Genomic DNA, 13,930 nt, shown 5'->3' with positions numbered 1-13,930 from the left:
TGCAGGGTATTATAATTTTAGTTAGAAGCTTGAAACGCAGTGATGTAGTCATTTCCGACCCTTTAAATCATATATATTATTGATCAGCACCATCAGCCGAATCTGTCTAACCATCTCTGGCAAAAAAATTTTTCTTTAATTTCAGACTTTTTAACCCAATAAAAACTAGCATAGAACAGCTTTCCGAATTGAAATTAAGGCATTTTTGGCCAAGTTATGAGTTTTTGAAACATTATATTTGTTGAAAAAATTGTAATATACCAATAAAAATCGATGTCCGACTCGAACCTATCAATCGATAGCAAATCGCAAGAACTCCAGGTTCGCTGAGTTAATTTCCTTTCTTGTTTCTTTTTTTTTAATACTTGTTAATATGTTTTGTTTTATAATAATTATTTCAGGCAATGTGCAAGACTTTGGACTATACGGTTTGGAATGCGGTTTTGCGAATTTTTTAAACATCTACATTTACATTTTTAATTTGGTCTACAGGTTTTGATTTTTATGATATTTTAGGATTTTATGAACTTAAGCTGTAGTTTTGGGAAATACCTATGAAAATTCAATAGAGTTTGAAATAGGTGCAAGGTGCGATGGAGCTCAGCAGGAAGTCAGCCTGCTGACTTCCTCCGATCCTCCATCCTTTGTAGGCGCCAGACGACTCTTCTAGTTTCTAAATAAATCTTGATTAGTCAAAAAACCTTACTAAAAAGATACTAAAACCAAATTATGCTGAAGCCTTCATTATCGACTAAATATGTTCATAAATCTCTAGATATATTGCGCAAGAATCCAACGGCAGCTACAGGTGGCATTATCAGTGCCGGAGGTGAGGCGACATGCTTAACACTGTTTAATGTTTAATTCATGGCCCAAACTAAAACAAACCAAAGCAAGCTGAAACTGAAACCCAAACCTAAACCCAAATCCAAACCGAACTGAACCGGAGTGGGGAGAGAGAGACACACGCATGGCTAATGACAGATGTAATCATTTTCGGCAATGCCGTCCAGATATTTAGCGAACATTTTGCGAAACTATATAAACATATGCAAAGCTAATAGCAGGAAATCCAATCTGCCAAGCCGCCAATCTGCCAATAACGAGCATCGCCGGATTGCGCAATCCCCTTATTCCGGAGTCAACTCAGAGAACCCCATCGCCAATGTGACTGATGTCCCATGTCTGAGGCATTTTTGGGAGCAGGCGTATTAATTACATCCGCCCAAAGAAAAAAAAACATAGCACGGGATCGGAAATTTACTGATCTACACTTGAGGAAAAACAGCTCTTCTATATCTATACAAATCCATAAATAAATAAGGATCTTTTCAAGCCCTAAGATATATATTTATGCATATTTGTAGATAGTTTTCAGGTTTAACAAGAAAGAGCTATGGAAAGCCAAACTTTATAATTTCTAAGAAAACATTTGGTTTTAAGTTGAATGTCTTTAAATGTGAGCTTAGTTACTTGTTAATAATTAATACATTACTGGTAATAAACTATGAATTATTATTAACCCATAGAAGGCCTGCAACTTTTAAAATCCCATAAAATCATGTAGTTAAATCCAAACATTTAGTTATCAGTTATTATTCCTGTTCCCAAAAAAAGTTAAACAAACATAAATTTCATGAAAATATTCTCCATTTTTGTGTTAATCACTCACTAAACTGTCATTAGCTGCTACTTAGGTTGTATATATTTGGTAATACAAGTTAAACAAGCGTTTGCCTTTAGCTGTTTTTATTTTCTTCCGTGGCCCTTTCTTAGTCATGTCTAATAAATTCGCGGCTATTTGTTTTTCTGCGTGTTGACGACGCAAAGACGGCGATAACTCAATAAACCGAATCTGCATTTTCGATTTTTCGAGCAAAATGCGAAGAGAAAAATTTGAAAAAGTTGCGCAGCCTCCAATGGAGATCAGCTAGCGAAAGATGATGATGGAGTTGGAGCTCTTTGGAAGATGCGCAGACTAGTTTCAACTTAATGCTGCTGCCGCTGCGATGAGCCCTTCTTTGGATATAAAACCAGCGGTTGGGTCATTCGGTTCATCATTAAACGGTTGGACATCGAGGGCTCAAGCACGACCAACGTGAAGATGAATGTAAGGCGGAGTGACAAGGATTACTTAAAGGATTACCAAGGATATATGCTATCTATCAGTGTTTTGATAATGGCTTCATTCCTCTTTTTTTTCTGTGACACTCAGTGACTTTAGTTAATTAAGAAATGAGATTGTGTGATTTTCCCCAAATGAAAAGTGTATCTTTATTTTGTTTCGTTCTCGGTCAAGTTCTTTGGCGTCTTTATCACGCTCGCTATCTGTGCGCTCTGTGGATTAACCCAAGCGGATATATCGCTCAAACTGCGCCAGCAGCAACAGCAGCAGCAGTTCCAGGAGAGCAACTATGGCAACTCCGGCTACCAGATCTTCGAGGTGCACAACCACTTTGCGGGCAAGGGTCCAGCCTATCTGCCACCCCACGAGCAGATCCAGCAACAGCAGGTGCAGGTCCAACAGCAGGTTCAGGTTCAGGCCCAGGCTGCAGCTCCATCTCTGGTCCATGGCCACGATGACAGTTTGGCTGTGTCCTTCCTGAACTTTGCCGATGCCCCAGCCCCTGCTCCGGCTACGTCTGCATCCGCATCGGCGTCTGCGTCATCAGTTGCCGTGCCTTTCCCATCCAACTACCAGCATGATTTCCAGCGCGAGGAGCCTGCTCCAGTTACAGCTTCTGTTTCTGCTCCAGCTGCAGTCTCTTCTTCGGCGGCCTTCAGTGGCCAGAGCTACTTGCCGCCCACAGTGCAGTCCCAGCCCCAAGTGGTTCCCCAGCAGCAGCAGCAACAGCAGCAATACCTGGCACCCTCCGTCGCCCAAGAGGTTTCCCAGCCTGTTTCCAATTACCAGGCTCCGGATTACCTTCCGCCAACAGCCACGCCCATCAGCTACCAACAGCAGCCTCAGCAGCAGCCACAACAGGTATTCCAGGGACCAACTTACCTGCCACCAGTGAGCACGGCCAGCAGCAGCAGCGTTGCAGTTAGCAGCACTGCTTCCGTCCAGGCTCAAAGCGCGGCCGATTTCCAAGCTCCGGGCTATCTGCCACCTCAGCAGCAGCAGGTGCAGCAAGTGCAGCAAGTCCAGCAAGTCCAGCAAGTGCAGCAAGTCCAGGTGCAACAGCAGCAGCAAATTGCCGGGCAGTCTCAGGAATACCAGGCTCCTGGCTATCTGCCGCCTGGCTATGACTACTCCAATCCTGATCAGCTGCCCTTGTCGCTGACCCAATCCGTGGCCCCCCAGCAGAGTGTCGCCTCTGTGCAGAGTGTGGCTTCCGTGGAACAGGCCGCTGGCGAGTATCGTGCCCCTGGCTACTTGCCACCTGGCTACGATGAGCCACGTCCTCAGGTCCAGACACAGATCCAGGCCCAGCCGCAGATCACCTACCAGCAGCAGCCACAACAACAGATCCAAGTGCAACAGCAGCAGCAGCACCATCAGCATCAGGTGCAGCAGCAGCAACACCAACAGCAGGTGACTGCTGTCGCTTCCGCACAGGCTACCGTGAGTCATCCAGGAGCCTTGCCCGATGGCTATGACTTCATCAAACCCGATAATGCCGAGGCGGCCATTGCCGAGCTACACAGCCTCCAGACACAGACCAAGCTGCTCAAGCAGCAGCAAGAGCAACAGTTGCTGCTTCAACAACAGCAGCAGCAACAGCAACAGCAGCAGCAGCAGCAGCAGCAGCAGCAACATCAACAGCAGCAACATCATCATCAGCAGCAGCAGCAACATCATCATCAGCAACAGCATGTCATTGTCCAGTCCCAGTTGCAGGTGTCGCAGCTGCAACAGGGCGCCGATATCGTCTATGGTCGTCCCAAGGCCCAGGCACAGCCAGTGGCTCCTCAGCACTTCACGGCTCCGGGTTATCTGCCTCCATCCACTGCTCCCGCTCTGGCTCCTGTTCCCGTTTCCGCACCTGCACCTCTTCCAGTTTCCATTCCAGCTCCAGCTCCCTTGCCAGCACCAGCTCCGGCTCTGGCCCCTGTCTCTGTTTCCGTTTCGAGCTCTTACCAGCATCAGCATCAGCACCACCATCATCATCAGCAGCAGAAGCAGCAATATAGAGCTTCCGGCTATCTGCCACCATCACCTGCTCCGGCTCCCGTTCATGTGGCAGCTCCAGCTCCGGCACCCGTCCATGTATCAGCTCCAGCACCTGTCCATGTGGCAGCTCCAGCTCCAGCTCCCGTCCATGTAACAGCTCCTGCTCCAGCTCCCGCACCTGTTCGCATCGCAGCTCCCGCTCCCGCTCCTATTGCCCTGCCCGCACCTGCACCCACACAGGTGACCCACATCCACTCCCTGAGGAGCTACATGAACACCGTCCAGCCCTTCGCCCGCTACGCACAGCCTGTGAGTGTCCGCCAGCAACACCATCACCATGTTCATCACCAAGTGCAACAGCAGGTGCAGCAGCAGGTGCAGCACCAGCACCAGCATCATCACCACCAACAGCAGGTGGTCGAGGTGGCGCCCATGTACCGTGAGCAGTCCAAGCGTCCCCGCTTCTATGCCCCCGCCTTTGTGAGCACCGCTGTGCCCCGCCAGCCGCAACAGCATTTGCATCATCACTACCATCGCGTGGTGCAGAGCCAGAAGCTCCAGCCCATTCCCGTCTCCATTCCGGCACCGACGCCCACGCTGAGCTTCAAGGCACAGCAGTCGCTGCAGAAGTTCATGCCCAAGGATGTCCAGGTGGCGGTGAATGTTGCTATGGCGGCCACTGCTCCAGTGGCTGCTCCTCCTTCACTGCGTGGCAGTTCTCGGGTGCGAACTGTTCAGATTGTGAAGCCCCATGCAACGCGCACGTTCAAGGTGCTGGAGACCCTCGACCACGCCGGTGTCAAGACCATCAAGATCCTGGGTGCCAGCAATGAACAGCCCCAGGGGCGTCATCATGTGGTCAAGGTGGTCACCCAGAATGCCCACAGCGGTGTGGAGAGTCATGTCCAAACGGTGAAGATCTTCGATGACCAGGCACCACTCAGACTCCAGGCTCAGCCCCAGCAGATTGGTGGAGGAGGAGCCTACCTGCCGCCGGCACGTCCCAGGACCAGGATCGTCCGACAGGCCAGCAAGCCACTGCGTCTGTATCCCGTGGCCAGCCTTTGAGGGACTCTGTGGTCTCGGAGATCGAGGGATCAGCTCCCAGCACTGATTAGTTGTTAATTTCATCATCGAGCGTTCGTTTTGTTTATATATATTTTTTTTGTTTTCTCGCTGCCTCATTTCGCATGCATTCCAATCGTTGCCGCCAGTCACATCCGAATCCGCATCCATGTCCAAGACAGTCGAGTCCCCGGACGAACAGCCCGAAATCGCAATCGAAATCAAATCATTTGCATGCAATAACAACTGGCGATTCGAATTTCTTACCTAATAAATGCCCTAATAATAAAATTACGTAAAATATATGTAAATAATATCGTTGATTTAATGGAGGAGACTGTGGTCCACAGACCTTGATTTATAATGGCCATAAAATAGTTGTGATTCTTGGCCAACATTTGGCTTTGATTTCCCTAAAGTCAGCTAAGAGAAGATGTCAGTGTACGATTTATAAGAGATAGTACTGGGATAGTTCCCCCATTTTATTCGATTTTAAAGGGGTCCCACATTGATATAATATATTACAAAATTAACCCGCGGCTTGCAAGCCAATTTAAAAGCCATTCAAAGATATTTATATTTACCCTAGAGTAGGCCATATATTTTTATTATATGTGAAACTGAATAGCTAATGATATTCGCGGCGATGTCTCTGCTCCATGATTAGCCATCCCGGAGGCGTGTCTTTCCCCGGCTCACACTCTCACTCTCCATGGTGACCTTCATCTTGGCTTCGATGCCATTGACTACCATTGAGGCTTTTGGGTGAATCGTTCGGGGGGGCCTTTGACAGATTTCTATTTGTGTTTTGCTTCCGCTCTAAGAAAACAAATGTAAGAAATACAAAATACAAAATAAGAAAGAAGCGAAGCCGAACTAGTGAAAGGTCAGACCGGATTTCGGGGCAAGACACTGTGGGAAATTAATGCTAAATTAAAGGTAAGAAAACTTGTATCAGTTTAGTTTAAAGTCGTTTAATATAAAATTGCTGAGGTAAACTTAAGAAGCAAGATATCTAGATGATCTCTTATTTATGCTCCACAGAGCTTTTTATAATAATAGTATACTAATAATATGTATAATAAAGAACAAGAAAGTTAGCTATCTTTGGGAAGCTGAAATTCCAAGACCCTCGAACACGAAATTTATCATAACTAGGTCAAAAATGCATTAATTTCCATTCCATCACTCCCGTGTTTGTTTTTATTAGGGTAATAAATCTGCAATTTAAATGATTTTTTAGGGTCGGAAATGAATACTTCACTGAGCTTCAAGCTTCTGAAGATTACTTACTCACTGTTTTAATAAATTAAGGTTTTATACCCTTTTATTATAATACATATGTACATCAAATACAGTTTTATACCTTGCTTAAAATCCCATTATTTCTTGAAGTGTACGCCGTATGAGTGCCGCGAATGCACTTCGGTGTCCCATTGATGAATCTCCACTGTTTGGACACCAAACGATGACATAATTCCCCAAATGAATGCTGATCGCTGAATGCAGTCGTGTAGCCCAGACCCACTCTAATTTTTTATTGAATCTCCCCACTGACAAAGGTCGACCTCGAATTGGGAAAGTATATACACATACATATATTAGGCCTATGCCCCAATACCCCTTCTACCTTTCGACAAACTGCAACCAGATGCCGCCCTTGTGGACACCCACGAAGATGTGCGGATCCAGCTCGATGCCCGGCAAGGTACGCGTACTGACCAGCACCTGGAAGCGCTGCACAATGGCCGCTAGAGCGGCCTTGGCCAGGGCCAGGCCCAGACGCATGCCGACGCACTGCCTCGGCCCATTGCCGAAGCCAAAGAACACACCCTTCTGCTTGTAACTCTTCAAGCCGCCGTCCAGAAACCGCTCCGGTCGGAATACCTCCGGCTCCGGATAGTAGTCCGGATCGTGATGCAGAGCATACACGGGAATCATCAGCTTGTCACCGGGTCGCACCTTAAGGGGTTCGCCATGATGACTGCCTCGCAGCTCGTACTCCCGGGTGCAGATCTTCGAGGCCCAGCCGGCAGCTGGATAGATGCGCATACTTTCTGCAGGGAAAGGATTGGAATTAGCTTGGATTTGGCGCTCCCTAGTCTCGGCTTACCATCAAAGCAGGCACTCAGGTAGGGCAGATCGATGAGCGCATCCAGATCGGGCAGTTGTCTCCCGGCACACGCCTGCTGCAGTTCCTCGAACAGCCGCTGCTGGCACTCCGGATATCGTCCCAACTAGACCAGATTTAAATAAGAATCAATGCTGGAAGGAATCTTGAATCATCATCCAGGCTTCTCACCAGCAGCAGACAGTGTGCAATGCTGTTGGAGGTGGTGTCCAATCCATCGAACATGAAGGTCATGGCATGGGAGGCCATGTCCTCCTCGCTGAGGCTATGCTCCCGCTGCATCTCCAGCAGATGATTGATGAAGTCATTCCGCTCCTGCCGATGGGCACGACGCAGCCGCAGAGCCTTGCTGATCATGTCGCCAAAGAAACGATCGAAGGAGCATGGGAAGACCTTGGGACGGAGGCGGCGTGGCAGGTTCGGAAACAGGCCACAAACGGCGCCGGCAATGGCCAGACCCCGGTTCTCGGCAGACATTTCCTGGTTATGCTGCATCACCGGCAAAGGACTATCGGTGAAGGTGCGCGCCTGGATGCCCAGGACGCAGTCGAAAAGGGATTCACCCGTAAAGCGCAAACCGAGCTGGGAATACACAAAGAATATAGATCAAGCTGGGAAGAAGTTCCTCCTCCTCCTGCACATCATATTACATCCACTGCATCCAGATCCTCGCCGCTGGGCGCCTTTCGCATGATGAAGTCACAGAGATCCTGGCAGACGCGCTGCATGATGGCATGTGTGGTGCGGATGCGTCCGTTGGTCAGCAAGGTGGAGAATATTGCCCGTTGGCGACGCCACTCATCGCCCTCCAGCACAAAGGGATTGAGAGCGATCAGTCGATCCTTGGAGGTGTCCACCATCTGGGAGGCGTCATTGTCCTCGAAATGACGAAAGGCGCTAACAAAGATCTCGCAGATGAGCCGCGGCTCCAAAACAAGCAGCTTGGGGGAACGCAGCAGATAGCAACCCAGGTAACTCTCCTTGTCCCGGTATTGGCTAAAGGTGATGGGAATTAAGTTTGGATTACTGTTTGATTATGATTCTGCTTTTTGTTTATTACATGTAAAGATCACGCATATCCATGGTAAAGTGCTGCCTTGGCCAGATGATATTGGGAAAGGAGCCCAGAAGCGGCAGGGCACGCGGCTCCAGAACACCACGCCGGCGCCAGTGCCCAAAGGTGGACACCAGGAAGGCATACAACACGCCCAGTAGCGAAACAATACCCACTAGCAGCGATCCAAACATGACGACGTTACGAGAGGCACTATGTCAATCAGAGTGAGTAACTTAGGAAGTAAGTAGTTCGCGTACAGAGACCCTAGACTTTTACGGGGGGCAAGAGGGTTAGATGATCACTGACTAGCGTGTCTCTTCATCTCGGGTTCGCGTGTGTCGAGTCTCTGGAATAATGGGGTGCCATTATCGAATCATCTGCCGGGTTGCCCCTGTATCAGCTCAAGCAGCGAGCTGAGGCTAGACTTGGTTACAACTAAGGGATACCAATCAATGGAAAAACGATGCTATTTTTAAGCTTTCCAAGATTCAAGTCTTCAGAGTGGTTTTAAAATACCTAAAAGTCTTTGAAATCCATTCCCAGGCGTTCTCTAATATTACTCTATATTATTATTCATTCGTGATGAAAATCCGCCTTACGCGTGTCAGAGTTCTTTAAGCAGAGAGTTCTGTCAGGTAATATTCCATGACTCGCATTGAAAACAAACTTATAGAAGTCACAAACAACATGGCATTGTTAATTTCTAATTACGGACTGAAGTGTCAACTCCGGATCGGGGTTTTAGCAAATAGTATGTATTATTTTTGGGATGCTAAGCTCCTAAGCGTGTGCTGTGCAAATAAAGAACAAAAAGAAAAACAATGCCAAGATTGGAGCCCAGACAGACAGACGACAGATCAGGGTAATGTTTGTCCACGCCAAACATAGCCAATCTTTGAGGGGATGGATTCTGGGGCTATGGATGGTTAGATGGATATATAAGCCTAGTGGAGATTGTGGAAAGTATCACAGTTTGAGTTTTCCAAGCTCCACAGCAAGATGCGATTCTTCTGCCTTCTCCTGGCCTGCCTGTTGTTGGCTCTGGCCAACAGTGTTACGCTAGCTTCTACTACTTCGACGGACCCATCATCGTCCTCGACTACTTCGACGGACCCATCATCGTCCTCGACTACTTCGTCGGACCCATCATCGTCCTCGAGCACCACCTCGTCGGATCCCTCTTCCTCGTCTTCCTCTTCGACTTCACCTAGTTCCTCCTCAACCTCGCCCAGTTCCTCTTCGACTTCGCCTAGCTCCAGTAGCTCCACTTCTCCCTCTTCATCTTCAACCTCAACGCCCAGCTCGTCCTCTACATCCACTTCTCCCAGCTCCAGTTCCCCCTCGGCAACACCCGCCGCCAGCCCGTCCACCACATCGTCGTCGTCGTCCCCTTCTTCGTCCTCGTCCTCGTCCAGCAGAAGGAACAACCGGGCCGAGAGGCGGCGGGAGAGAAGGAGGCGTGAGAGGAGGAGGGAGCGAAGGATCAGGAACAGGGAAAGAAGGAACAGGAACACCAGGCGTAACCGTCGCAGCGGTTAAGAATCAGGACGCAAAGATGCCCAGGAAACCCACCGAAAACCACCTACTTTTTTTTTTAATAAAATCAACTAATGCAGCATAAAGTATATTATTTTATTAATAATATTAGAAGTTATCACCAAGGACAAGAAAATTGATTGTAATATTGTTGCTATGATTTGTTAATATTTGTGAATAGTATTTGTGTTTGTTGAAGCCTAATCCTCAACAACTTCGAAGATGATTTCATCATCCTTGTCTCCCTCTGATCTATCCTCTTCAGTCTGCTCTACAGTGGCATCTTCTCCCTTGATGCCTTCATCAGTGGTGTTGGTCACCTCTGCCTCAATGCCTTCAAGAGATTCGTAGACTATTTCATCATCTTTGATTAGTCCGGAGACACCCTTGGGTTGTGGAGTGCCATCTCCAGCCTTTGGAGATCCCAGCGGCATCTTGGTAACGTCGAAAGCCTCTTGTTCCTGCTTCTTGTTGGATGCATTGCCTTCTCCTTCGGATGGAGCGGCATTAGCCACATCCTTGGTCTTGCTATCCTCTAGCTTCTTCTTCTTCAGACCCAGCTTCTCATCGGAGGAACCGGGCTTGCTTGCACGCTTGCCCAGTAGGAAACGGAGAACCTTGCCTCCCTTTTCAGACTTCCCTTTAGATTCCGGCTCAGTGGCACCTTCTGTGGTGCAGGTTGCCTCTGCCTCGAAGCCGGCATCCAGGAGCTTCTCATCTACTTCCTACTGCCCTTTGGTCAGAATGTCATCATTGAAGCCGTCCATGTTCTGGGTTTGCTGATAGAAGCGCTTTAAGAAATTAAGTTGAAATTAAAACGGTGCTGGTGAAAATTTGTGAAGCCTTTGATGTTCGAATCCAACCAGTTGTGACCAGTTTGACATTAATTTCCATGGATTCCTAGAACTATCTATTATAACTGCTCTTTAAACAAAAAGGGAAATAACTTGGACACTCCGAATTTCTCTCCCAATTTGCAATTGAATTACGGGAGCACATCGAAATTAAATATTCCCATTTTTTCATAAATATTTTTACGACAAAATGCATTAACTTCAATTCGAAAAATAGTTTCCTGTTAGTTTTAATTAGTTTAATAAATCTGCTTACTCTATTTAACATTTTAGAAAATTAAAATATTTGTCAATTTTTGCAAATTTTAAAAATGTAACCCCTTTGCTTTTTTCAATTGAAAATTTTGAAAATTTTTTTTTGCCGGAGATGGCTAGTGAGATTCGCCTATTGATGTTGATCAAGAATATATATGAAAATGACTCTTTCATGTCGTTTTATGCTTTTTACTGAGATTAATAGACCCAGAAAGGGTATGAAAATGACTCCAGCATGGCGCATAGCTACCCCACTTTCGACAGACAAAGGGGTATTGAATTAAATTACGAGAGTAGAGAGGCCATAGGTCAAGGGATAGATTGGTGTCAGCCCCGTTCGCTCACCTGGCAACCTGACAACCCTGAGCGCAACTAAGCTCAAAGGCAGCAGACAATGGAACACTTAATTCAACAAAGGGGGCCATGCACGTCGAACTACAGTATTTGACAACAAATATTTATTTGCCCGACACGGATTCTTTGGGGCCTTGGAGGTGGCCGGAGATAGCTCTCTAACATGGAGTATATTATCTTTTTTCATTTGTTTTTATTTTTGAAAAAGCACCTACAATACTTACTTAATCCTTTCCATGGCTAATTTTGTGTGATTCAAACAAAACCCATCTGGTGACCCGATCAATCAACCGAAAAATCGAGTCCATATCAAGGGATTTGTGCAGTAGTCGCCATCAGCTCAATAAATCATCGCTGGGTTGTACAACGATTGATTGATGATTACCCATAAACGGTTTGGTAACATGAAAAAAATATGTATTTATTTAGTTGAAATGAAGGCCAATCTATAAGGTAACTAAGAAAAAAATAATTAATACATTATAATGTGTTTAAGTCAAAGAATAAATTATACATTTTTGGCAATATTTTCTGCAAGTGTATCGTATAGTTCCCAGTGGCAATGGATTGTGGCGGGGAACCACACCGAGTCTCGGGAGAGCGACGCGCAACCAATTAATTTGACCTTCCGATGCATATCCAAGACGGAAAAATCTTGCAGAGCTTCCCTGCATTTGAATATAACAAAATTTGCAGTTGAAAATAGCTTGTTTTTTATTTTTACTATTCTAAAAATAATATTTATGATTATACAGTTTATATATGTTATATATGTTATTGACTATGCTGTCTCCTCTTCAGTCTGCTTTTCAGTGGCATCTTCTTCCTTGATGCCTTCATCAGTGGTGTTGGTCACCTCTGCCTCAATGCCTTCAAGAGATAAGAAGATTATTTCATCATCTTTGATTAGTCCGCTTTCCCAATAGCACACGGAGAACCTTCCGGCTTAGTGGCACCTTCTGTGGTGCAGATTGCCTCTGCCTCGAAGCCGGCCTCCAGGTGCTTCTCATCTACTTCCTGCTGCCCCTTGGTCAGCGAGTCATCATTGAAGCCGTCAATGTTCTGGGTTTGCTGATAGAAGCGCTTTCCATGGGTTCCTTGAACTATCTACTATAATTGCTCTTTAAAAAAAAAGGCAAATAACTTGGACACTTCGAAATTCTCTCGCAATTTGCAATTGCTAGTTGTTAGTAGATTAATAAATCTGCATACTCAATTTAAAATTTTAGAAAATTCAAATTTTTTACGGGTTTTTGCTTTTTTGCTTTTTTTTTAATTTATAATTTTTGAACATTTTTATTTTCTGCATTAGATGGCTAGAAAGATTCGCCTGCGGCTGCTGATCAAGAATATATATGATTTATAGGGTCGGAAATGGCTCGTTCATTGCGTTTTAAGTTTCTGACTGAAATTATAATACCCAGAAATCAAATAAATAAATAAATATATATATCGACGCATTTCCGCAAAAGTTTCGTATGTCGCCTTTTTTTCGAAATGGAGATTTTAATGCAAAATTGTTAGGCACCTAAGGTCTCACTACCCTGTGAAATATTATAACTGAAAACCCTATAGTTCCGATAAAAATATGTTTCAATTGGATTTTTCAACATGCCATAAATTCGCGGAAATGCGTCGATATATAGTTCCTCCTCCTGAGGGGCGCCTCCTGTCGGAATTTTGCTGAAACTTAGCCTGGTCTGAGCCATGTTCCGAACCAACCGCACAGAACTTCATATTGTAAATTAGCTAGCAGCAGTAAGCGAATTAAATTTTCTCCAAATTCATTGTACACCTTAAAAGTATGCTGCACCGCACCCCAAAAGTATGCAATTCCAAACATGTGTAATTTTGTAGAGTGACCAGCTCGTCTAAAAGACCTTTAAGAGAGTGTGACCATATCATATTAAACAAGCTTTTTGTAGTGTGACCAACTAATGTATAATATTTAATAACTGAAAGTGATCGACATATCTTTTTCTAGTGGGATCAGCTACTTTTTCAGTACTTTTATCCAAAAGTGAATCATTTTTCACAACTTTCTTGTAGATCTGTAGCATCGCTTGCTTTGTGAGCAGCAGGAGCGGACCCGTATCGAGCGTCTGGTCACCGAGGACAGCATACCCGACTGACTGCAATGGAGCTGTGTCGCCACCGCCGCCACCACCTTCGGCCATGCTCAAGGCCATACCACCGCCATCGATGGCGCCGACCATGATGCCACCAGCACCGCCGCCCTGTCCGGTTGCACCGCAGACCACCGAATGGATTTACAGCATCACTTGCTCAGCGAGCAACATAATTCGTGCCCGTCTGGAGCGTCTGGTAACCGAGGACAGCCTACCCGATGAACAGAAGGTGGCCGGTCTGACTGGCTGCAATGGAGCTGTGTCACGGTCCCAGAACTGCACCATTCGGTTCAGCCATTTGCCCGCCTATTCCCAGATGCTCTTCCTGCTGCAGCACATGCTTCTGCTGTCCTGTGAGTACTCCTTGAGTGTCCTTGTCCTTAACTAAGCTAATTTTAACCCTTTACATGCGCAGATACTGGCCACTGCACG

At 46.2% G+C, this 13,930-nt stretch overlaps 2 protein-coding genes and 1 long non-coding RNA gene across 3 annotated transcripts; 2 read left to right on the top strand and 1 right to left on the bottom strand.

Annotated features, from left to right (window-relative positions):
* The first annotated feature begins 2,089 nt into the window (after positions 1-2,089).
* LOC110184235 (uncharacterized) lies at positions 2,090-5,185 on the top strand. Its single transcript, XM_020952692.2, has 2 exons — positions 2,090-2,110; positions 2,300-5,185. Exons 1-2 carry the CDS (start codon positions 2,105-2,107, stop codon positions 5,183-5,185), a joined length of 2,892 nt encoding a protein of 963 aa, XP_020808351.2. The 5' UTR covers positions 2,090-2,104.
* Positions 5,186-6,481: 1,296 nt separating this feature from the next.
* On the bottom strand, positions 6,482-8,726 carry Cyp28c1 (Cytochrome P450 28c1). Its single transcript, XM_020952699.2, has 5 exons — positions 8,374-8,726; positions 7,964-8,309; positions 7,485-7,895; positions 7,296-7,419; positions 6,482-7,239 (listed from the first exon to the last, which is right to left on the bottom strand). Exons 1-5 carry the CDS (start codon positions 8,559-8,561, stop codon positions 6,809-6,811), a joined length of 1,500 nt encoding a protein of 499 aa, XP_020808358.2. The 5' UTR covers positions 8,562-8,726; the 3' UTR covers positions 6,482-6,808.
* Positions 8,727-11,347: 2,621 nt separating this feature from the next.
* LOC147643116 (uncharacterized) lies at positions 11,348-12,128 on the top strand. The gene is made up of 3 exons (XR_015272568.1): positions 11,348-11,537; positions 11,673-11,822; positions 11,908-12,128. It is a non-coding gene; the product is annotated as an uncharacterized LOC147643116 (long non-coding RNA).
* Positions 12,129-13,930: the final 1,802 nt, after the last annotated feature.

The sequence above is a fragment of the Drosophila serrata genome, unplaced genomic scaffold, assembly GCF_035046125.1.
Source record: "Drosophila serrata isolate PLE 108 unplaced genomic scaffold, ASM3504612v1 contig_293, whole genome shotgun sequence".
In the NCBI taxonomy this organism is placed as follows: Eukaryota; Metazoa; Arthropoda; class Insecta; order Diptera; family Drosophilidae; genus Drosophila; species Drosophila serrata.
This window is presented reverse-complemented; position numbering and strand designations above follow the sequence as displayed.

Excerpts from the sequence above, each read along its gene's own strand:
- Cyp28c1 (XM_020952699.2), bottom strand. The coding sequence starts at position 8,561 with ATGTTTGGATCGCTGCTAGTGGGTATTGTTTCGCTACTGGGCGTGTTG. Across the intron at positions 8,310-8,373 it reads GATATGCGTGATCTTTACAT|CCAATACCGGGACAAGGAGA; the intron begins GTAATAAACAAA and ends CATCACCTTTAG. Across the intron at positions 7,896-7,963 it reads AGGATCTGGATGCAGTGGAT|CTCGGTTTGCGCTTTACGGG; the intron begins GTAATATGATGT and ends GTGTATTCCCAG.